This window comes from the organism of the source record quoted next, unplaced genomic scaffold, assembly GCF_019419815.1.
Source record: "Pyrus x bretschneideri cultivar Hongxiangsu unplaced genomic scaffold, Pyrus_bretschneideri_v1 Contig136, whole genome shotgun sequence".
NCBI classification, from domain to species: domain Eukaryota; kingdom Viridiplantae; phylum Streptophyta; class Magnoliopsida; order Rosales; family Rosaceae; genus Pyrus; species Pyrus x bretschneideri.
The window spans coordinates 106,826-131,987 of NW_025999431.1; the positions used below are offsets into that span (position 1 = coordinate 106,826).

Consider the following 25,162-nt stretch of genomic DNA (forward strand, 5'->3'; position numbering starts at 1 on the left):
TAGGTGACTCCGACTCCTGTGCAAACATATGTTGATGAGTTATAGATCCAGTCGTATAGGTCATATTAGGTGACTCCAACTGGCATACTACTTTATATTGGTTTCATACCTTGCTTACATCTTTTAGTGCTAAAATATTATGACATGTCATACTTCAATTTTCGCTGGCCTTGTGCTTTGGTTTTTCGTACCTACATAGTAGTATTATCTAGAAACTATACAAGTTTTACGAAGAGAGGTTATTATGTTCATAAAGCTAAATATGTTTTCAAACACTTTGTTTTTGCCCACTCACCCTTCTGTTTTGCGCCCCTCCAAGTTCTAGGTAGCTGATCATCTTTGGTGGCTCACAAGGACTACACGGCGGTTCTGAAGTTTCCACAAATAAAAGTAGGGATCTTCTCCCTGTTTGTATAATTAATACTTAGTTAGTTTGACTGCACTTTCGTTTTACCTATACTATGATACGCCTGTATCTTATATTTGATTACTTTCACACACTTACATAGTATCCCTAGTTAAATAAGTTTAGTTTTGGTTTTTATTTATTCATATTTTTCGTATCATTATCACTTATGTTGCAGACTTGACTACGTCACCCTCACGTGACAGTCAGCATGCCTTGACTCTGGTCAGGGTGTGTCATCTTACGTTTGATTCTAGCCAAAGATGAATTTGAACCACATTATTGTTATCCCATTGTAAAAATTATCTCACTCTCCCAACCTTTTAGTGTACATATTAAAAAAAAAAAAAAAAAAAAAAAAAAAAAAAAAAAAACAAACAAACAAACAAACGTGAAATATAGAATTTAATGAGAAGTAAAATTACTTTGATCTAAAGTTGAAAACCAACAAATATTTAAGAGTAAATTGTAACAATAGTCCCTCAACTTTAATCAAATTGGAGTAATGGTCTCCTACTAAAAATTCATTACCATTGACCCCTCAACTCATCAAAACGTGTAGCTATGGTCCTTTTCATTGAAATTTTTTCTATTGTGATGGGAACACAAGTGGTACGCCACATGTTTTAATAAAAGTGACGAGAAATTTTATTTTTTAAATTATTAACTGTTTAGCACGCATATCCAACCATTTGTCTAAGGACACGTGGTGTGCCACATCATGTACCGGTTACAATGAAAAATTTCTCATTTTCGTCAATTTCGTCAAAATTTTGTCAAAATGAGTTATGTTGGAAGGACCATTGCACAATTAGGTTAAAGTTGATAGACTATTTCTTCAATTGGATTAAAGTTCAAGGATCATTTCTCCAATTGAGTTAAAGTTGAGGAACCATTGATTATGACTTTTTAGTTGAGGGACCACAACTGCATGTTTTGATGAGTTGAGAAACCAATGATAATGGATTTTTAGTTGATGGATTATTGTTCCAATTAAATTAAAATTGAGAGATCATTACTACAATTTATTCAATATTTAATTTTGTTAGATGTACGCAAACATGTCATACATATTAGTACCATAAACAATCCCTCACGCGACCCCCTTCTTCTGCTTCCCTCACACACAAAGACACAGCACAAGCTCTCCCTCACGTGACCTCCTTCTTCTGCTTCCATTTCTCTGTCTCCGGCTGTCTGTTTTCACAGATTCACTTCTCACTGGGTGAGTCAGCAGTCACCTTTGTCCTCAGCTGCAGCAACACAACACTCGTGTCGTTTCTTGTCTCTCCATTTCCGAAGCTCTTCACTTCAGCGCTTTCGCATTCCCCTTCTTCTATGTAGCCCCACTTCCGACACAAACTACTACCACTCAAATGGGTTGCTTACACTCCAAAACCGCCCACCTTCTCCGCTCCCCCGACCACCCCTCTTCTCTACCCGACACCCAGAAACCCGACCCGGGTAGGTCATTACCTCTCTCGGCTCCTCTTTTTTTGCTTTTTATGGCATTGATTTTTATGGGTTTTCTTTTTATTTATTTCGTTTTGTTTTTGAAGCTAATGGGGATCCAGCTGCGGCGGCGGATCCCCAGGTGCCGGCATTCAAAGAGTACAGCGTCGACGAGCTCCGGAAGGCCACGAACGGGTTCAGCTCCGAATGCATTGTTTCCGAAAGCGGCGAAAAAGCTCCCAATGTTGTTTACAGAGGGAAGCTTGATGGCAATCGCCTTGTCGCTGTTAAACGCTTCTCCAAGCAATCTTGGCCCGACGCCCAGCAGTTCGTGGTGAGTACAAGATCATTATTTTCTGTTTGGTTCCCGAGAAAATGAAGGACAAAGAAAATAGCTTTCATAACAGAGTATTTTGGGACTTGGGTTTTCATTTGGGGCTGATCTAGCTGGTAATGCTGAGGAATTGGAAAAGACAAAGTAAAGTAAAATTTTGGGACTTGGATTTTTCTATTCTTTGTACTAGACATTTGATTTAAATTTGTTGTCTTTACTTCACTTCTCATTTTTCTTGAAAATTAAAAACCGAAAACTTGTTTGGTAACTACTTTCTACTTTCAGTTATAAAACTGAAACCGAAACCGAAAACGAAATTTCAAATAACCCCTAATTTTTCTTCATTTTCTAAAAATAATACACATTGGAGGGTTTTTGGCATTATTGGATGGTTTGATACTGAGTTTGATGTTAATGAATATGATTGGGCAGGCTGAGGCTTCTGGAGTAGGGAAGTTGAGGCACAAGAGATTGGTGAATCTGATTGGTTGCTCTGCCGAGGGTGACGAACGGCTCTTGGTGGCCGAGTATATGCCCAATGATACTCTTTCCAAGCATCTCTTCCATTGTAATTCCGCTCAATCACTTCCCTTTTTCTTTCTTTTCTCTAGTGCATATCATTGAGTTTGTAACTAACCTTCCTTTTGCTTTTAGCTTTTTTGAACACTTTTTTGTGCACTATGATCAACTCTTTTTCGTCTTTGCATTTTTACTTATGTCCAACACTTTTTGTGCACCTACAATAACAAAACCTCTCCTTCCGTACTTTTCTGAAGTATTGCGCACAAGGTTTTAAAACACTACCATCGATTATTTTACTTGACTAATGTTTCCCTAGTCCAACTAAAGCCGCTGATGATTCCTGTGTATCTATGACTTATGTGTTACTTTATGGTGATCGGTATACTGCTCCAAAACGATATCCCTACTCAGGCCATTATGTTTTCTTTTACTATTAACTTCCTATGATTTCTTATAGGGGACAAGAAGCCATTGCCATGGGAAATGCGTGTTAGAGTTGCATACTATATTGCAGAGGCACTTGATCATTGTAATACAGAAAACCAGAAGATCTATCATGATTTGAATGCATATAGAGTTCTTTTTGACGAGGTATGCATATGATTTGTGACAAAGAATACAGTTATCTTGTTAGGAGGATTATGAATGCCTCCCGTGGTTTCAGGTTATTCCATTTGGATGCACTAGGCTTTTATGTTTGCATTCCTGATAGCGTATGCATTTGTTGCAAAATATGTGCCGCTTCTCTGTAGATCATCAAATAGTGTAATTTATTCCATGGGCTTTTACGTTGGTTGCTCGTAAATTTATCACGCGTCTTCAGAAACTTGATTGCACTGTTTGCTAACTTTGACAGATATTGTTTTCTCCATTAACTGTTGAGGTGTCCACATTCCCAGAAGACAAATTAAAAGACTACAGTACCTATACACTTATATGTTCTTGTTCTTTTCATTTACGCCATGTTGGAAATCATATGAGAGCACTGTGCTGACATGTCCCATATAAGTTGGCATGTTCCTGTGTATAATCTTTCTACATTGCCTAAAGAAGTTTGAAAAATGGCAGCAAATTTAACATGGCCTTGCCAAGCCCGAAAGAGAAAACATAACCAGGCATTTTACAACTACTCAAACTGTGCTGCAGTAGTTGCTTTGTCCATTTTGTGTTAGCTCAATTTGCCCATTTCTATCTGAGGTGTTTCAATGTTTTGCTAACATTGACCTTATTTTAACTTTCTTGTCGTTTCACAGTGACTATGAAATAAGTTCTCTATTCTATTCTTGTTTGTTGGTATCTTAAATATCTTACTATTGCACGGATGACCACTGGTTTTCTTGTATATAAATACAATTGATTATCACTTTTAGTGAACATGTTTTAAAGTGGAACGTATTCTATAAATTACAAGGTTCTGTAAGATTTTTGTGATGACAGTGCAACTGAGTAATGAACTTGTGTCAGGATGGTGACCCTCGATTGTCTACCTTTGGCCTTATGAAAAATAGTCGGGATGGAAAAAGCTACAGTACCAATTTAGCTTATACTCCACCTGAGTTTCTACGGACAGGTAAATTACTTCACAGCATTTGTCCTTATGGGAGACAGAAAGTTGTGTCTCAAATATCTCCTGCATCGTTTGGTTTAGCAAAATAATGTAATATAAAGTACGAACAGTAATATGTCTCATTTTAGTTACTAAACCCCATTTCTATTCCAGAACTATATTATTACCCAGTTTAGTAACTAAATTAATCTTTTTGTGCAGAATAGTATTACGAAATCAAATTTCTGTTAGATTGATAACTGATATTAAGGGCAGGTATTGAGTTGGGACCTTGGCCAAACTTAGGTACCAAACGTACAAGCCTTTCATATTATAAAATATAAAAAAAATAAAAAAGTATAATGATTATATTGTCTCGTACTCAGGTTGCTTAGATGTCATATGTTATAAAGTTTAATTCATAGAACTTGTAAGCCTCTATGTCAGGGTGAATGGTGTTGGACAACGAAGCATAGTGGTTTTTGTACATCATTATTGAGCTCAGGCTGATTGGATATTATGTGATGAAGTATTACATACAAACTATAATATTTTCCTCTCATTATAGTGACTGATGTTGGACTGAAAAGCATAATCATTTTTATACATCAACACACCAACATCGAGTTCGTCATGTTCTTTTCTAAGTCTGGATTTGTGGATTACTACATAATTTTTTCATGCTTATGAATCCTGAAGATTGTGTAACTAGTTACTACCTTAGCAATTACCTAATGTGGTGTGGTGTGATAGTTTTCCCCGACTTGGTTGATAACTTTATATGGCTGGAGATATGAAAACCGATTTTCAGTATATTTGATTAGAGTCAAACTTTGCAGGCAGGGTCATCCCAGAGAGTGTAATCTACAGTTATGGAACTGTCCTGTTGGACCTTTTGAGTGGAAAGCATATTCCTCCAAGCCATGTATGTTGACTTACATTCCTTGAACCTTTACATTATTCTTCTTTCAGGGATTTTTTTTTTTTTTTTTTCTCTTCCTTGTGAATTCATTGACATTTCCAGTGCCTAGGCTGTAGATTCTCTACTGTGTTGGTGCATGATCTCAGGGTTCCAAATATATGTCTCAAACTATGTTTTAGGATCCTAGTGCTTTTATTTTCATTAGCATTCCGCGAAGCTCCGATCGTTTTGAATGTTTTTGTCTTCAATGTATATTATGTATTTATGTCCTGCACTTGATTTATTATTTTTACGTGGTCGGTATTATTGATATCTCAAATTTAACAAGTAAGAATTGGACTCCACGAACAGTATAGGTTCATTATGTTTACTCAAAACACTACTTTTATGTTGAATATTTTGACGTCCCTTATGAATCTTCCCGAGCTCAGATTGCATTAGATCCAAACTCTTTTGGGAATACAAAGTTGGAAAATAATTCTCTTTAGTTTTCTACTGTGAAAGATATGAGGATTGTTTAAGGAATTATTGTATCACCAGGCACTGGATTTGATAAGGGGAAAGAATGTATTGTTGTTGATGGATTCATCATTGGAAGGGCAGTATGCAAATGATGATGCCACGAAATTGGTTGACCTTGCTTCCAAATGTCTTCAGTCTGAGGCCAGGGATAGAGGAGATATTAAGTTTCTTCTCACAGCCGTTGCACCGCTTCAAAAACAGAAAGAGGTTTCGTGTTATCCTGAAGTCATCAGTTTACTATTTCTTTGTTTTGTGTGATACATAGTCCATCTACTTTGTTTTATAACATATTCTTTTTCCCATCCTTATATGCTCTGATTGCTCATGTTGGTTGGTTAAGGTGGCATCTCATGTTTTATTGGGCCTCCCAAAAAACACTGTTGTGGTGCCAACCATGCTTTCTCCCCTTGGAAAGGCGTGTGCCAGGATGGATCTTACTGCTGTGCATGATATTTTGCTAAAAACGGGCTATAAAGATGAGGAAGGTGCCGAAAATGAGGTACGCTGAATTTCATATTCTACTTGCACTTGCAGCCTAACAGTTTGAAACCGAGTTCTTAAATACTCTATGCATGTTGAATTTTGAGGTAAACAAACCTTAAATGCTAGCTTAATTTGAAATGTAGTAATTGGCATATTGTAGTGTCACAATATTTGGCAAATTGTGGTTGGTTTTGCTTCTTATTCATGATTGTCTTATTTGTTCATGGGTTCATGGAAACACGTCACTTACGTTCTGATAATGTGATCTATATATTTCCAGCTCTCATTCCAAGAATGGACACAACAAGTCCAAGATATGTTGAACACAAAGAAATTTGGTGATATTGCATTTAGGGATAAGGATTTCAAGAATGCAATCGAGTATTATTCCAAGGTAGATGCACTTTTCCTTCTCCTTTGGTCGATTCTCATCTTAAGAATAGGGTTATATTATGTGATGAATTAGTTTGATGTGTATTTATTTGGAATGTAGTTTCTAAAAAAAAAATGAATATTCCGAAGTTTGTAAAAAGCAAGCGTTTTCCTTGCATGAACAGTTGGTTGCTATGATGTCTGGCCCTTCAGCAACTGTCTTTGCGAGAAGAGCCTTCTCCTACTTAATGAATGGCCAAGCAGAGCTTGCTTTAAGAGATGCGATGCAGGCACAGGTATGCATACCAGAGTGGCCAACTGCATTCTACTTGCAGGCGCTTGCGCTCTCAAAGCTCGGAATGGAGACTGATGCTCAGGACATGCTAAATGATGGAGCGGCCTTTGACACAAAGAGACACAACGCCTGGCGTAACTAAACTCGTACACTTGGAGTGGATAGAATAGGTAGAGAAAGTCGTAGGCGAAAGTGAAATGTGGTTTTTTTTTTTAAGATCCAAAACTTATGCTACTAAAACAAATTGCATGACAATCCTTGAGAATTCTAGTCTTTTCATGTAATTATCCTTACCATTTGATTTTGTTATCGGAGTGTTTTGACTTGTACCGCTGTCAAGTAACCAAGAGAGAAGGTTCTAAGAACACCAAGTACAATCCCACTAGGGTTGGCTGAGCCCTAGGCCTAACATTAGGTTGGTCGAATTTGTGCATCATCCATAAAATGTGTAACTCGAACGTTACAATTTGTAATCTAATACTTGAAAATTCAGCACTTGGATTAACACGGGGAACTAGTTAATATCATCCTCTTTCGTTCTCTCCCTTATTCCACACTTACGTTGTACCAAATAAGTTTATATGTACGTTGTGTTGACAAAATTCGGGTAACGTGGTGACGAAAATTAAGGTCTAGAGGGTTAAGTGGGAAAGAATAAACATAGTTAGGCTAGTTGACAAAAACAATATATACACCTCTTTGCACATGTGTTCGAATCTTACAGTATTGTAAAAAAGTTATAGCTTTGTCAAGAAAATAGGAACTATTATTAGCACTTCAAAAATCTTATTCTACACTCTTCACAAATGTATTTTTCTTTCTAATTTTATAAAGTTTGGAGTGCTAAATGAGATTTTTGGAGTGCTAATAACTATTCCCAAGAGAATTAGACAATAAAAGCCAACAATTCGCCAAGAAAACAATAAAAACCAATAAAAGAAAAGAGAAATCTATTTTTACCAATTAAAGGTGGCAAAACTAATTTTTACCGGAATAAAAGTGGCAAAACCGTCTCTTTGCCAATTTAAAAAAAATTAAAAACTATATAAATTGCAGAGATAGAGATTGAAAGAAGGAGAAAAAGGCAGACAAACGCACAGCACCCAGGTATGACTACCGATTATCCAAATATTTTATGTTTTACATTTTTTAATTTCTTTTTCTTTTAATTCATTATTATTATTGTTGATCAATCATGTTAGACCTTAGCTTTTGTTTGGTTCCCAAGAAAATAAAGTTCGATCATTTCCATGTTCGAGATGGAGAACTTTTTTTTCTTATGTAATGTGTAAATATTTATTTATGGAGTCTGCAGATCTATGAATGTTTAATAAAACTAGAAGAATTAGAGTAAATAATCCGTATTAGGAAAAAAAGATATCAAATTGACGTCCAGATTTGTTTATAATCCGTGACAATTTAATCCTCATTACTGTACGAAGGAATTGAGTTTGATATTTTTTTGGAACTGAACTTTAATATCTCATAGTTTGATATTAGTTGAGTTTTATCACACCCCAACTTTTGATGAAATTCTTAACCGTAGTTGGAAAAGAGAAATAAATAACTTTTACGCTGTGCCTAGCAAATGTAACATTTTTCTTTACCGTGCATCTGAACGGGTGATGTCTGTAATGTCATATGTAAATGGACATTCAAACTTGGTTTATGGTTTAGTACAGCATCTGGATAACATCGGAATAGTTTTTGGCTGGACACAGCGGAGCAGGTTATAGAAAAAGAATAGCAAAACTATGGCGTTCGCCGAAACTTTTCACAACTTAATAACATTTTGAAGAAATGTTGGGTTTTTGAAGTGCAGGAAGATTCGAAACCTTATGGATAACGAAGTACTCTGCAAGGATGTTTCTGGTGAGCAGGCCAGGGAGTCGCTCATCGCAATCTCTGACCCTGTAGCGGATCAGGTTCTCGACCTGAGTTTTCTGCCTGCACTGTTGGATAGGGTTGCGGCGGCGAATGGGGATGGACATGAGAAGTACGTCACTGAACTCATGTCTATTTCTAATGTGCAATCTGCCGATATCAAAACTTGATCGTTTGCGATGTGAAAACCGTGAGGATTAGCAGCGACGCTATCTATAGCGGTCATGGAATTACTCTTTCTTAAGAGACTGTAAATATATTTGTTGTTCTTACGAACTACTACGCGTGTGTGAATAACTATACAGACTGATAGGGTCCTGGTGTCATTAGTGTTCTAAACCTTCATATTAGAAGGATGATGAACGCAAATGAACCTGATGATTCTTGCTATTTTCATATGGTAATTATTAATAAATAATAAACATATCGTTGTCATATGTAATAGTTTTTCTACTTTTTTTATTTTTGTTCTTTTTGTTTATATGATAATTTAATCAAATATAAACTGATAGTCGCTGTCGGGTTTTAGAATGATTTATGCTCTCTTAGACCTACTGGAAAAGAAATCGACATCTCGCCTTCGTCCAACTGCAAGTTCCTTTCACGTACCTACTGATGTCGTAGTTACCATACGAAGATTTGATTTTCTAATCCATTGACCTCAATAATTAAAGGTTGTTAACAAAAGGACAAATGTAGCATCTCTCAATTAAGAAGTGGGGTTTAGTGAATAAAGGAGAACGAATATAATCAACCTGGTTGCTTTTCTAACCTCAATCACATGGTACACATTCTGATATAGGATGATCTCTTTTCGATTTTTAATACAAGCAATATTTTGGAACAAATATTTTAAGGTGTTCTTGAGTATGTGATATAGCAGAAATATTTTGATTTATATATATATATTAAATATGTTTTGATTTTTATATTTAAAAAAGTTTTAAAGCTTAAAACACTTAAGAGTATCTCATACTCTAGGATACCATAGAAAATTTCTTTCGAGAAAGCGAGGAATTGAACTCTATTCAAGTGTCGGGGTGTATGTCCTGAACAAATTGAGCTACAAGCCTCTTGCATACGCATGATTCTTTTTGTTTTACTCATCAAATTATATTTTCATTAATGACAACAATTATTGTGGAGCAAAAACTAATTCAATAAATTATAAAGATAACATGTGAACTCTTATCAACAAAAGATGAGAATGCACTTATTAAATTGGCAAGGCTCACATTTAATCCATGTAACATCCTTGAAGTTTGAAGTCTTAAAGATGGGATTAATTACAAAACCTTATCTTTATGCTTTCCTAATTGAAGGTCAACTTCATCAAGTGAGAAGCCACAATCATACCCAATTAAGGATATTACAAGATAATCTCAAGATATTATTTAATAAATAATATCTTGGGGATAATTCTTTTCTCATTTATTCAACAGATGATTCACCTTGGCCAATCTGATGTCGGCACATGTTAGGGGAAGCCCTACACATGTGATCGACCTATGCTCTATAAATATCTTGTTCTCCACCAAATATTCTGGTAAGCTTTTGTTACGCAATCAAGCCCTAAACTCTTTCTTTTTTTAGAGAAACTGACTTAGGCGAACTAGCCCAAACAGCAGGTGGAGCTGAATCTAGCAGAAGCAGCCCAGGCAGCAGTAGTGCTGGCCTAGCCAGCAGGACAAAGGTCCTGACCAGATTCAACGGCTCACCTCAACTATCAGCAGCACAATCGTACTCAATATAAGTACCCCTCCGACTGTCTCACCGCAGACCTTCATAATCGCTAGCGATCCATCGCTCGTGAATATTGGAGTGGTGACATCAATCGAGTACCAGAAGATCTGACTCCCATTGCGAGAGGAGGATTTGGAGAAACGAAGTCTAATGAGGTCGCTTCCTAACGATGCACAATGCAAATTCTGAAGGAGTCGAAGAAGAATTTTTTCACTCATGTAGTAGCAGCTGAGGTGCAGAAAGACAATTCAACCTCCACTAAATAGCAATTACAACATGAAGATTGTGTCCAGGTCGACACATCCGCAAACAAGACATGATGAAAACCGGAAGAATATTAAAATAAAAAAATAAGAAAAAGATCTAACACTTAGAACACTCAGAGTATCTCATTCTCTAGGATACCATAGAAAATCTCTATCAAGAAACGAGGTATTGAACTCTAAATCAAATGCAGAGTTAAATACTTTTAATAAACTGAGCTACAAGCCTTTTATTCATCAAATTACTTTGTCATTAATGACAACAATTACTAGCCACAAAGATTCCGTTGAGAGATGCTTGGTATCTTGTGACACATGATGCCAAATAGAAGAAGCAAAACTAAAGCACAAGTCCAAAATTTTCTATTTAAGAGAAACCAGTAAAATGAAAAATCCAAGAAAAAGGTGAAAAATGGAGTTTTTGGGTTTCTGGGGTTTTGTTTTCACAGCTTCAGTTGGTGGATTTGGTGCTCTACTTTTGATCCTAAAGAAAGCAAACGAATGGCTGTTCGTGAGAAAATTGGGTGAAAACAAGCACACTTTACCTCCGGGTGAACTGGGCTGGCCTTTCATTGGCAACACCTTGTCGTTCATCAAAGCTCTAAAATCCGATGATCCGGAGTCGTTCATCTCCAATCATGTCAAAAGGTTTGTCTCTAACCCGAAAACTCTGTGATGTGAATTCGAATGTACATGCATTCTAATGAGTTTTGTGTTGGCTAATAGGTTTGGCAGCACTGGAATTTACAAGGCCTGTTTGTTTGGAAAGCCAACCATAATTGTAACAACAGCTGAAACATGCAAGCAGGTGCTGATGGATAGTTTACAATTCAAGACCGGTTGGCCAAAATCAATGTCGGAATTAATGGGAAGGAAATCATTTTTGGGCCTATCTGAAGAGGAACACAAGCGCCTTCGCAAGCTGACAGCCGCCCCAATCAGTGGTCACAAGGCACTGTCTATGTACCATGAGTATATAAAGGATGTCATAGTCAGTTCGTTGGATGAATTGGCGGAAGCAGAGAAGCCCGTTGAGTTCTTGACTGAGATTAGGAAGATCACATTCAGAATAATTGTGGAAAATATGGAAGAGAATGCTTTTTCTTATTATGTTTCTCTACAAGATTACAAGGATCTATATACATAATACAAGTGTGTAGGTAGGACAAGGTAGGACGGCTGTAGGACGGCTAGACAAGGTAGGACGGTTGTAGGACGGCTTATGGACAAGGTAAGACGGCTGTAGGACGGCTAGACAAGGTAGGACGGCTGTAGGGGACGGCTAGTGTGTAGGTAGGACAAGGTAAGACGGTTGTAGGACGGCTAGTGTGTAGGTAGGACAAGGTAGGACGGCTGTAGGACGGCTAGACAAGGTATGACGGCTGTAGGACGGCTTATTCTTCCAATACTCCCCCTCAAGCTGGATCAAGGAGGTTAATTGATCCAAGCTTGGAGAGCAGACTTTGAAACTGAGGAGAAGCAAGAGACTTCGTGAAAATATCAGCAAGTTGATCTTGGCTTCGAGTGAATGTGGTTTGAATTACCTTGGACTGGACTTGTTCCCGAACGTAGTGACAGTCAACTTCAATGTGTTTGGTGCGTTCATGGAACACCGGATTGGAGGCAATATGCATAGCTGCTTGATTGTCACAGAAAAGAGACATAGGTGTGTTGATTGAGAACCCCAAGTCCGAGATAAGGCCCTTGAGCCAAATGAGTTCACATGCAGTGGAAACCATGGCTCTATACTCAGCTTCGGCACTTGAGCGAGCAATTACATTTTGTTTTTTGCTCTTCCATGTCACGAGGTTTCCTCCAACCAACGTGCAGTAGCCAGTAGTGGATTTTCTATCAATAGCATTCCCTGCCCAGTCAGCATCGGTGTAGGCAATGATTTGAGTATGACCATTGTTTTTCATAACGATTCCCCGACCAATGGAGCCTTTGAGGTATCTGAGAATTCTTTTAACAACATTTAAATGAGCTTCAGTGGGTGCATGCATGAATTGGCTTATAAGACTAACGGCGTAAGTTATATCCGGTCTGGTGATGGTGAGATATATAAGCTTACCCACCAATTGTTGGTAGTAACTGATATCACTGAGAGGTTCTCCTGTCAAGTCCAACTTCAATTTGCTATCAAGAGGAGTACGAGTTGGTTTGCAGTCCATCATCTTCAGTTCTTGAAGTAAGTCAATCACATATTTCCTTTGACTCACAAAAAGTCCCTTGGGGGAAGTGGCCAGTTCAATCCCAAGGAAGTATTTTAAAACTCCTAAGTCTTTAATGGCAAATTGTTGATGAAGAGAATGTTTAAGAGTGTGAATCTCATCAATGTTATCACCTGTGATGATGATATCATCAACTTAGATTAGTACAACTAATTTGCTAACTGATCCTATTCGAACAAACAGGGAGGAATCAGCATGACTTCTCTTGAACCCAAAATTTTCAAGTACCGAGCTCAGTTTGGCATACCAGGCACGAGGAGATTGTTTCAAGCCATAGATTAACTTATGAAGCTTGCAAGCCATACCTGAATTCTGTGCTTGTGGATGACCCAGGGGTAGTTGCATGTAGACTTCCTCTTCGAGGTCTCCATGTAAAAAAGCATTTTTCACATCCATTTGGTACAATGGCCATTTATGGTTCACTGCAACAGATAACAAAACCCTTATTGTGCTCATCTTAGCCACGGGAGCAAATGTCTCCTTATAGTCCACTCCAAAAGTTTGAGTAAAGCCGCGAGCCACCAATCTTGCCTTGTGTCGTTCAATTGAGCCATCAGAATTAAACTTGATTTTATAGACCCACCGACTGCCTACCACCTTCTTGCCTTTGGGAAGTTGAACTACACTCCAGGTTTTATTTTCATTCAAGGCTTTGAGTTCTTCTTCCATGGCTAGCCTCCACACAACTTGACGATTGGCTTCTTGAAAGTTCCTTGGTTCACTTTCATAGGACAGTTTACTGAGGAATGCTGCATGAGAGTGAGAGACTTTGGAGTAATTTACAAACTTGTGAATAGGGTACCTTGCATGGTAAGTTTCATAGTCTTGCAGCCTTGATGGTGGATGTCGATCTCGAGTCGGATTCCTGCGGGGTTGAGCTGGGATCACAATAGGTTCAGCTCCACTCTCTTGTATAGATGTTGTGTTATGGTCATGGGGAACTACTTGTGCTTCTGAGGCTTCAGTGTCGTCTCCAATAAGCAGGTTGTCATTAAGGGTTGCATGAGAGTCCCGGTTGTGAGGTAGTGAATGGACACAGTCACTTGGTTCGATTGGATTTGGCAATGGGAAGAGATCTAGGAAGTGCTCCCCCTGACGATTTTGATCTGATGATTTGTTGAAATATGGTTGGTTTTCATCAAACCGTACATCTCTTGAGACAAACATCTTCCTGGAGCACGGATTGTAGCATTTGTACCCTTTTTGGGTGGAGGAGTATCCCATGAAAACACACTTGACAGCTTTAGGATCAAGCTTGTCTCGGTGATGGGATTGAATATGAACATAACAGGTACATCCAAAGATTCTCAGATGGGAAAGATTAATTTTTTTGTTTTGCATAACCTCAGATGGTGATTTTGTATCCAGAACACGACTAGGCAGTCTGTTGATAAGATAGGTGGCTGCAAGAACTCCTTGAGACCAAAACCTCTTAGGCACATTCATTTGCAACATTAGCGCCCTGGTTTTTTCAAGTAGGTCCCTATTCTTCCTTTCGGCAATTCCATTTTGCTGAGGAGTACCTACACAACTTGTTTGATGTATAATTCCATGGGTGCTCAAATAGTTAGTCATATTTTTGGATGTATATTCAGTGCCATTATCAGACCTTAGTATGTGGATTTGAGACGAAAAATGGTTCATGACAAGATTATGAAAGTCCTTGAAAGCATCCATAACTTCACTTTTGAATTTTAGGAGGTACAACCAAGTGGCTCTTGAGAAATCATCAACAAAGATAACGTAGTACCTATAACCATCAAAAGACTCTAGAGGTGCAGGTCCCCAAACATCGGAGTGCACCATCTCAAAAAACTTGCTAGTCCTAGACATGGAAGAATTGAATAGGAGTCTAGTAGATTTTGACAAATGACAAATTTCACATACAAGGGAGGATTTGCATAAACTAGGGAACAATGTAGACAACACAGATTCTGAGGGATGTGCTAGGCGTTGATGCCACAACCGATGTTCTAGGTTTGAGCTGACTTGGAACCCCTTTGGAACATTGAGGTCCTTTGAAAAATAGTACAGCCCATTTAGGTAATGACCTTCACCAATCAGCTTCTTGGTGGCTAGATCCTGAAAAACAACATTGTGGGGGGAAAAATTGCACGCCAGTTTAGAGAGTTTGTAATCCTTCCTACGGACAATAATTGAAAAGGAAAAGATGGAACATATAACGCTGTGGACTCAACAGTTTCTGAGATCAGTTTAACTTTCCCTCTACCTAGAACTGGCACACCTCTACCATTTGCTACAGAAACTAGTGATGGTTTAGTGTAGCTTTCAAAATCGTGTAGCTTTGAATATTGATTTGTCATGTGATCTGTGGCACCTGAGTCTATAATCCAAAAATCATGAGAGTGACTAACATTTAGAGCAGTTGAAAGAGCACACATGATACCTGGAATGTCTCCTTGAGGTACATGACCAGATTCAGCTAAGAACCCTGCAAACTGTCCAAGAAGAGCAGTTTGACTTTCCCCAGTCGACGTTTCACCTGTGCTTCCTTTTCTGGTTTGAAGGTAGGTTGAGAACTCATTCAACAAGTCAGCCGGATTGGCTGTAAAGTTCATCGACCCACCGATGGAACCATGCTTGTTTGTATGTGGTCTAGCGTATGAGCCCTTATGATCTCTTAAAGGCTTGTTCTCAAACCTTGGCTTCAACTCAGGGTGCAATATCCAGCATCGATCTATTAGATGTCCAACATTATTACAATGTAGATACTTCAAATCTGGCCTTTTTCCCTTGTATACTTTATCTCCAAATGACTTGTGATTTGTCACAAAAGCTCTAGCCTCAGACACACTAGGTTTTACGTCAACATTCATGACTTTTCTGCGTACTTCTTCTCGCTGGATAGTAGTGCAAACACTTGCAAATGATGGAAGTTCGGGATTCATTAGAATATGGCTTCTAAGATCTTCATATTCAGAACCCAAACTTGCAAGCAAATGAAAGATTTTGTCTTCCTCGGACCTTTTTAACAGTACGGCAGCATCGATAGTGTGTGGTCGATACATATCTAGTTCGTTCCACATGTTTTTCATGCAACCGAGATTATGAACAAAGGATTTATCATCTTGTTGAAGACTTGCGAGATTCCTCTTAAGCTGGAACACTCGAGCAGCATTGTTTTGATTTCCATACATGTCCTTGACTGCCTTCCAAAGAGCACTAGAGGATTCTGAAAAACTGAAAATTTCAGACAGCTTAGGATCCATGGAGTTGAGGAGCCACAACATGACCAGCTGGTCTTTGCACAGCCATGCTTCATACTCCGGCGATGCGACGTCAGGTGCTTCAATACTTCCATTGACAAATCCAAGTTTGGACCTTCCTCCAAGGGCAAGAGATATTGATCTGGACCATGGAAGATAGTTAAACTCATTTAACAACACAGAACACAAACGTTGGTTTGGGTTGACTTCAGTTTCTGGAAAACTAGGGCGAGGAGCTGTGAAGCTTTCAGCTTCTGAGCCAAAAAGATTATCTTCTGCCATTATCGAAACGAATGTGCAGAAGAAGAGAAGGGACAACAATGGAGTCGGGCCGGTTAAGGTTCCGGCTCTGATTCCATGTGAAAAATATGGAAGAGAATGCTTTTTCTCATTATGTTTCTCTACAAGATTACAAGGATCTATATACATGATACAAGTGTGTAGGTAGGACAAGGTAGGACGGCTGTAGGACGGCTAGACAAGGTAGGACGGTTGTAAGACGGCTTATGGACAAGGTAGGACGGCTGTAGGACGGCTAGACAATGTAGGACGGCTGTAGGACGGCTAGACAAGGTAGGACGGCTAGACAAGGTAGGACGGCTGTAGGGGACGGCTAGTGTGTAGGTAGGACAAGGTAGGACGGCTGTAGGACGGCTAGTGTGTAGGTAGAACAAGGTAGGACGTCTGTAGGACGGCTAGACAAGGTAGGACGGCTGTAGGACGGCTTATTCTTCCAATAATAATCATGTTCATTTTCTTGAGTTGTGAGGTTGGTACACCGTTGGAAACCATGGAAAAGGAATATGCTATTATGAATCATGGTCTAAGGGCCATGGCCATTAACCTTCCTGGCTTTGCTTTTCATAAAGCCCTCAAGGTCAGATAATACTTGATAACTTTTTTTGCTTCAGTTCCTTTTTCTTGTTCGTCTTTCTGATTCGAGAATCGAGAGATATTCTAATATAATCTAAACTACAAGTAGAGGGATTCAAACATGGGTGCAGAGGGGGGAGTGTGCTGTTGTAACCAACTTGAGTTGCCTTTATCTATTTCTTTCTATGATATCATTTCTTAGACTTGAATCTCGATAATGATATTCTTACATGAATCAGGCTAGAAAAAGGATGGTTAAGATTATACAAGGTATTTTAGACGGAAGGCGGGCAAGAAACGAAGCTCAGATTTCAAGGGAAAGAACAGATATGACGGACATGTTAATGGAAACCGAAGACGAAAATGGTAACAAATTAGATGATGAAGAGATTATAGACATAATCCTCATGTACTTAAACGCTGGTCATGAATCTACAGCCCATGCCACTTTGTGGGCTACTCTCTTCTTACATGAAAATCCAGAATACTACCAAAAAGCCAAGGTGGTTGCATTCTATTTCAGTCTCCTTTTGTTTTTCGGTAAACTTGTAGAGGAATTGTGAGAATATGTTTGTCTCCAGCTACTTTTGGTGGCCGCATTCTTCCTACCACGTACCATAGTTCAATTGTAGATGAGTTTCTCTCGAAATATTAAGAACCCAATTGACTGGATGTTATTATGTTTCAGGCAGAACAACTGGAGATTCTGAAAACGGCATCACCAGAAGAAGGATTGAACTTTAAAGGAACTAAACAGATGGAATATCTTTCCAAGGTATGTTTTCTGTGGCTAATTTCAACTCTTTAACCATCGTCTTGCTAAGATAATGTAAGTAACAACTAACAAGTTATGATTACTTCTGATGTAAGGTAATCGATGAAACACTGCGCATTGTTAACGTCTCATTGTATAGCTACCGAGAGGCTGCTACTGATGTCAAAGTCTCTGGTAAATTAACTTCGCTACTTACCCAATCCTTGCTTAATCTGTTAAACCTACTGAACATGTTGTGTCTTGAAGGTTACACAATACCAAGGGGCTGGAAGGTAATGATGTGGTATAGAGGTGTCCATTTGAACCCAGAATATTATCCAGATCCAAAGAAGTTTAATCCCTCAAGATGGAATGTAAGCAAGATAATGCACCTAATTCAATTTAATTTGTAATAGGGTATGACATTCATGCCTTCCAGCGTAGTTTTTAACAGTTGGATCTTGGTCATTGTATCAATGACCAAAGATCTACGGTTAAAAACACCAGAGTATACAAAAAAATCGATATTGCTGAGCAAATTGTCGTTTAACGAAGTCAAGTTATGGTTTGTTTTTGTAGGGAAGTAATGCCAAGGCACGGAGTTTCATTCCCTTTGGAATAGGAAGTAGGCTATGCCCTGGAAGTGATTTGACCAAGCTTGAAATTACTATTTTTCTTCACTATTTTCTCCTTAATTATGAGTGAGTCCCTTTGCTTGATCTCCATTTGTCCTTCATACTTTTCTTTCAAACAAATAGCTAAAAAGTCATGACTACTATATCTGAGGTTCTGTTTGGATTTTGGATTTAAAATGTGGGAATTCAATCCCTCATGTCAAATCCGATACCGATTGAAATCTAGGTTCACCACAGAGGGTTGGTTTGGTGTCTAGAATGAGATAACTCTCTATATTCAAGGTATATTGAAGGAAGAAATGAAGAAAAAAAATATATCCGACTTGAAGGTAAAAGATGGATTACTCAACTTAGAAGGGCATGAGTTTTCTCATGTCTAAGAAGAAATACCGACGTGTTAAGTTCTTGGAGATTCTTTATGAAGTACTTGAAGTGTGTTTTTCTATGAAGGACGGAAGGTTTAAAACCAAATATCAATGTATTTTCTAATAAAAGTGTTTCCAAATCCAATGCAATGGTATATTTGGAAGGTGAGATTCCAAATCCAAGAATTTTAATTGTTACTATTTTTTTTTTAATACAAATTATATTTTACATCATAATTATTTATCTGAAAGAGTATAAATTTCAAGTTCATCGTATCTAGTTTAAACCAATTGTCGTACAGATGACCTCAGACATTTCAAATTATAAAATGTTGTAGTAGTTTCATCACTAATTTTTTTGTTTATTAATTAACTAATTAATATGTAAAGTTACAAATAATAGATGGCCTCTGACCTTCAACTTGTTGAATGTTGAATGCAGGCTTGAACGTCTCAATCCGGCAATTGGAGTGAGTTATTTACCCCATCCAAGACCCAAAGACAATTGCCTTGCAAAAGTTAAGAAGCTTTCATCATCATCCATATAACCTGAAAAATACCTGGGCAGACTTGCTTCCCTTTGTAAAATATGTTTTAAGTCCTCATCCCGTGGACCATGAGAAACTATCATCATACCAAGAGCTAGTTAGTGGAAGATTACAATGGAAAAGTGAGGCTGGCCCCTTTGTTTTTATATGTCATCACTTGTCGTATTAGGGATTTTCGTTTTTCCAATGTTTCTGAGGATACAACTTGGTCCTCCAATCCTTGAACATACCCTTGTTGTAAAATATTAGTATTATAGTTATTTAATTATGTGGTTTTGCTTGTTAGTTAAGATTTCGGCCTAACCCATCCGAATTAGGTTTTTTAAGTTTTGCTCAATAAATATAGCTTATAGTTTAGTTTGAAAAACAACTAAGTCAGTTACAATGTAATCTTTTTGAATTGTGTACCCGTCTCGACAAATTTTTAGTGTTTCTTTGTTTTCAATAATATTTCTAGTTTTGTTATCAATTTGATTGTCCGTTATATGTATCCTGATTTTCAACTACCATAGCCATAGGGATTGCCTTGACGGTGTTTGTAAACAAATCTAAGTCTTAATTCCAATCGGGTACGGTCCAATATAATTGGTGAAGACTAATAAGATGGAAGTGAACAGTTGAATGCAACTTTTTTTATATATACAAGCGATATTCAACTGTAAAATAATCTAAATTGCAGAGAAGAAGACTCGATCTTGAGCGAATAGGAGGGAACCAACCGAGCACGTCCCCTCTACCCATATAACTACGCTTACGTCTACAATGGTTGAAAGGACCTTAATATCCCTCTTTTTTTTTTTTGTCATTTTTTTTTTTTGGGTATGAAAACACGCGAGTCCATGAACCTTTCTTCGGTTTTGATTCAACTACTTTTATTCACATAAAATGCAGGCAGAAGGTTGAAACATGAGGTATGACTTAGATTCTGCAGTACTTTGATAATATTTAACAACTTAATCAAACATAATTAAATCTTAAATAGCTGAAAAGCAGTTAGTTCAATGGGTTGCATCTTCTTCCTCACAAAAATTTCGTGTATTCTTTAGGTCCCAAGAAGGATTCTAGTTCTGATGGACTGATGGTCTTGATCTTGATCTTGATCATCCATCCATCTTCATATAGGCTCCAATTGATCTAAATATACCAAAAATAGATTAACAGTTTAGCAACATAACATGTTAAACTGTTTAAACAAAAGTACGATACCTTGTGTAAACATGCATGCAAAGTAGAACAAGTATTCGAACAATATTTGAAAGAAGGATAAGCATTGTTTTAGGATAAATAAAAAAGGAAGATGAATTACCAAAGCAGGTGATTCAGTAAGCTTTGAGTTATAACATCGATGACTTCGCCGGAGATTGGGGAATTTACATCATTGGTTGTTTTGACACTTTCCACGGCTCCAAAGCTGCCTCCTTGAGAGACTAAGCGACCAGCTTCTGTCAGCTCAACAAACATTACTTCTCCAAGATGATCCTAAAACAAAGCTTCACCCGCATCACTCACTCCATGGGCTAATACTTTATCATATTATATTTTATTAAATATCGAAATAATATTATGGAAACGAGAATAATTACAATGCTCAAACAATACAATTTTTAAAAATAAAATGGTTTTTCAACCCAATTGTAAGAGACATTGATATTAAAGGTTGAGACCAGTGGAAATGGAGATAAGTATATTAATATAGGAATTTCTCACAAATGGTCCATAAAATTGACCCTCATTATCAAGATGGTCCCTAAAATTGAAAATCAATCAATGTAGTCCCTGAGATGTCGCATATCAATATGGTCATTTAGTCACAATTTTGTTAAAAATTTCGTTAAGTGCCGATGTGGCACATAAATGGACTCCACAAAAATTACGGGTTTTTATCATAAATAGTCCCTAAAATTGACCCACACCATTAAGATGGTCCTTGAAATTGAAAATCAATCTATGTAGTCCTTGAAAATAGGTGTCACAAATTCATATGGTCATTCGGCCACAATTATGTAAAAAAATTTGTTATGTACTAATGTGAGTTTAATAATTAATTAAAAAAGTTGTCTAAATATCTTTTTGCACTATGATTTTTTTTTATAGTAGGGCCTAAGGGATCCCTTCCATAAATTCTCAAAGGCACAAGGCTTAACCAAGGCCTAAGAGGGGGTGTGGAAATAGTTTTCAACCAACAATAAACGCACCTCGGTTATAACCTCATTATCTCAAGTAGGGCTGGGTTCGGTTCTTAACGGTTCGGTTTTTTCTTAAAACCGAAACCGAACCGAAATTTCGGTTCGGTTCAATTTTTTTTCGGTTTTTCTCGGTTCGGTTTTTTTTCGGTTCGGTTTTTCTCGGTTCGGTTTCGGTTTTTTTTAGGTTTTTTTTTTTTTTTTTTTTTTTTTTTCCTCCAAAATTGAAAAACTGAAGGCAGGGAGTAAATTCAAACAATTGAGAAACATACATGAAGCAACACGTGGAGAAAAAGTAAAAAAATTGAGTAAAAACGAAAGGAAAAAATAAATGCAAACAATTGAATAATATATATACACACACACACACAACAGATAGAACATAGAAGCATGCAGAGAGAAGCGGTAAAAATCTCTTAACTTATTTGATTATCTTGAAAACCCATCAGGTAAAAATATGTTCGAAAATCTGGTCTTCATATATAAAAATATGTTCGAAAATCTGCCATCTTAGACGAAAATCTACCATCTTACTCATTCAAATATTAGTCGAAAAATATTTTCTTTAGCTCTGTTGTTATGCTTTATGCTGCTAAAACAATAGCTAATATCATGAAAAAACGGGCATTAGCCTACGATCTTCTAGCATCCTACATACCATTATCTTATAAAATTAGAGGACAAGGAAAACAGACACTGGACAGAGAGTATACATAAAAATTAATCAGAACTAGATAAACCTCCATCGCATAGCAGACTAAAACACACGAATTTACTAAGCCGGAAGAAAAATGCATTCCTCTTTGTCCTTACCCCTAGACTTGCATCATTTTCTAAGATGAGCAAATACTTCACCCATCAAAAGCAAGTTACTGAGAAGAAGCACTTATGCTCTTAGAGAAAAGCTGCTCAACTTAATTTCACCCCCCACCAAACCAACCAAGAAGCACAACCCAGAAACCTATAAATAAATTACTGGTACAATTATAACAACACAAAGCCTACAGTCAAGTTGGCTTGCAACAACCAACCCAACCCGTAGGGAAAAGGTTCAAACCCCGACGCAACATGTATTTTTTAGTATTTATATATGATTTTTTTTTTCGGTTCGGTTCAATTCGGTTCGGTTTCCAAACCTCAAAAACCGAAACCGAACCAACCAATTTCGGTTCGGTTCGGTTTGGTAGTTTCAGTTCGGTTTTTTTTTCGGTTCGGTTTTTTTCGGCCTCGGTTCGGTTTGGTTTTCGGTTTTTTTCGGTTTTCGGTTTTTTGAACCCACCCCTAATCTCAAGGCAGACCTTGGGGTTCTTTGCATCACCAGACCACCAGGGAAGCGCCAAACAAGCTCTTCAAGATTAAGGTTGTGAAGATGTTGATCGCCTAAATGTAAACGGTGATGTCCAAGAAGTCATTGTCAATCGACCAAGCTGCCACCAAAGGTGATCTCGATCCAAGTTCAATTCGGTGAAGGGTGTCGAAGTGTGTAAAGATGAGTGTATTGAGATTCTTTTTTTTTTACAGAATAGAGAGCAAAAAAGGTAGAAATTGTGGATTGGGATCGGAGGTGATTGCATGACTGGGTTTTTGGTTGACAACTTTTTTATTAACTATTAAATTATTAAGCCTATTTGTAATTTCTTTAATTTAATTAGACTTGTGTGACCCATTTATGTGTCACATGAGCACATAACATAATTTTTAACAAAATTGTGACAGAATGACTACATTAATTTAAGACACTTACTTGTGGGGCTACATTGATCAATTTTCAATTTCAGGTACTATTTTGATGTTGCGGGTCAATTTTAGGGACCATTTTGGTGTCGCGAGTCAATTTCAAGGACCATTTGTAAGAAAAAATGACTTATGGTGCCCATTTATGTGCCACGTTAGCACTTAACATAATTTTTAACAAAATTGTGACATAATGACCATATTGATTTGCGACACCTATTTTCAGAGACTACATTGATTGATTTTCAATTTCAGAGACCATCTTGATGGGGAAGGTCAATTTCAGAGATCATTTGTGATAAAAACCCATTAATATATTAACCTGAGCATGATCAGTAATGCCAATTGTTGCCACAGAGCCTTCATGCTTCACCCACTCATGTGAAGATGCATACTTCAATCCATCCAAAACTGCAATATCCGAACATAACCCCCAACATTACAATTCTTTTCAACTTAATTACCCAAAAACAACAAAATTTAAAATACCCCATATACATAGCACACTCCTAAATTCACTCTTTTCTTTGACAAATGATGAATCTAAACAACGAGGTAAGGTATAAAAAACTTGGGTGCAAATTGTAGATGATGAAGCACACTATTCTAGCCAACTTCATTAAAATCAAGTCAGCATAGTGTTGGAAAATATTAGTATTTAAGTTTACTTTAATGTTTGGTTTTCTGGGCTTAGCCCGTTATCATAGAGTTTTGATTTCTTACCTTTTAGGATTAGGGTTAGTTTATTATAAATAGAATGTTTGTTATTCAGTCAAGAACAAGTTAGTCATGATGTAGCTTCTTAGGGTTTTGTAGTCGTCCGACATTCATGTCTATTAATAATATTCTTTTTATTTTATAGTCTTATTTGTTTCGCACTCTGATATTCAACTCATAGCATTCATGAATTCTAGTTGAACAAAATCATGCATGCATTGGTGTGACAGCCAAGTCTCCTTTTATCTTTTTTCCTACTGGACAATCCATGTTCTTTCATTGTTGCACATGGTCCACTCTTTTGATGTCTTTTTATTTATAGATGAAAAAAACACTATTCCTAAGCATGGAATTTGTTCAAATATTGAGTGTTTTCCACCCAAAAAATCCTAATGCAGTCAAAAGTAAATGTGGGAACTCGAGTCAGTGATGCATCGGCCAATTCTCATGTGTTTTATCATCATATCTTAACTCAAGTAGAAGGTAGACACTAAAATGGATACATTCATTGATATTGCAGATGATTTAAAGTTATACGGTCTCAGGTGCATTGGTTACATTGGGCGAAGAGGTAAATTCACTCGACAATTCTTGCTTTTTCTTTTTGGTTGTTCCTTGACCTAAACGTCCTTGGTTGCTTGATCTTTCATGAATGAAAACTTGCTTTCAGATGATATAATTTTTTAAACAGTTAATGGAGATGGTGCTGGCTCTTTCAGTCTTTTGGACGGGGCTGATGTGATTCTTTCAGATATATTGTCCAAATGGTTGTGGACAAGGATGGTATTTCTAATTAGTTGAAGCTCTGAAATTTAGTGTTTGTTTTCTACCATTTTGGATATTGTTCGATTATTTTAAGCTGCAGATGGAGTGTAATGTGCTAGGCACAGTAGGTAGCATTTAGAAGTGAATTAGGTCCTCTTGAGACTGCACGGCATATTGCATGAGAAAAATAAAATTGCACTTATTCGTATTGATCTGAATAATCTATGATGTGTTTTTTGTATTGAATTGCAAATTATACAATATCTTTTATACTTTAATATATACATGTCTAACAAACAATAAAAAGAACTTAATTGAAATCCAAGTGTTCAGAATTCAAATTTCGAAAAAATTATCTTGGTTAGGCCAATAAAATGAAGTATCCA

General features: G+C 37.3%; 2 protein-coding genes, 1 long non-coding RNA gene and 1 pseudogene across 3 annotated transcripts; 3 read left to right on the forward strand and 1 right to left on the reverse strand.

Moving 5' to 3' along the window:
• The first annotated feature begins 1,518 nt into the window (after positions 1 to 1,518).
• LOC103962471 (serine/threonine-protein kinase BSK2) lies at positions 1,519 to 7,179 on the forward strand. Its single transcript, XM_009375168.3, has 10 exons — positions 1,519 to 1,870; positions 1,966 to 2,192; positions 2,625 to 2,760; positions 3,172 to 3,305; positions 4,179 to 4,284; positions 5,100 to 5,185; positions 5,723 to 5,911; positions 6,045 to 6,203; positions 6,468 to 6,581; positions 6,745 to 7,179. The coding sequence occupies exons 1-10, from the start codon at positions 1,783 to 1,785 to the stop codon at positions 6,994 to 6,996; spliced, it is 1,491 nt and encodes a 496-aa protein (XP_009373443.1). The 5' UTR covers positions 1,519 to 1,782; the 3' UTR covers positions 6,997 to 7,179.
• A 671-nt stretch (positions 7,180 to 7,850) lies between these two features.
• LOC103962470 lies at positions 7,851 to 9,175 on the forward strand. Its single transcript, XR_669567.2, has 2 exons — positions 7,851 to 7,961; positions 8,677 to 9,175. It is a non-coding gene; the product is annotated as an uncharacterized LOC103962470 (long non-coding RNA).
• Positions 9,176 to 11,132: 1,957 nt separating this feature from the next.
• LOC108868325 (ent-kaurenoic acid oxidase 2-like) lies at positions 11,133 to 19,644 on the forward strand. Its single transcript, XM_048579461.1, has 9 exons — positions 11,133 to 11,392; positions 11,471 to 11,812; positions 16,941 to 17,079; positions 17,315 to 17,578; positions 17,764 to 17,850; positions 17,946 to 18,024; positions 18,097 to 18,203; positions 18,409 to 18,530; positions 19,272 to 19,644. The coding sequence occupies exons 1-9, from the start codon at positions 11,157 to 11,159 to the stop codon at positions 19,375 to 19,377; spliced, it is 1,482 nt and encodes a 493-aa protein (XP_048435418.1). The 5' UTR covers positions 11,133 to 11,156; the 3' UTR covers positions 19,378 to 19,644.
• Positions 19,645 to 20,006: 362 nt separating this feature from the next.
• Positions 20,007 to 24,291, reverse strand: LOC103962523 (annotated as a pseudogene).
• Between the last annotated feature and the right edge of the window lie 871 nt (positions 24,292 to 25,162).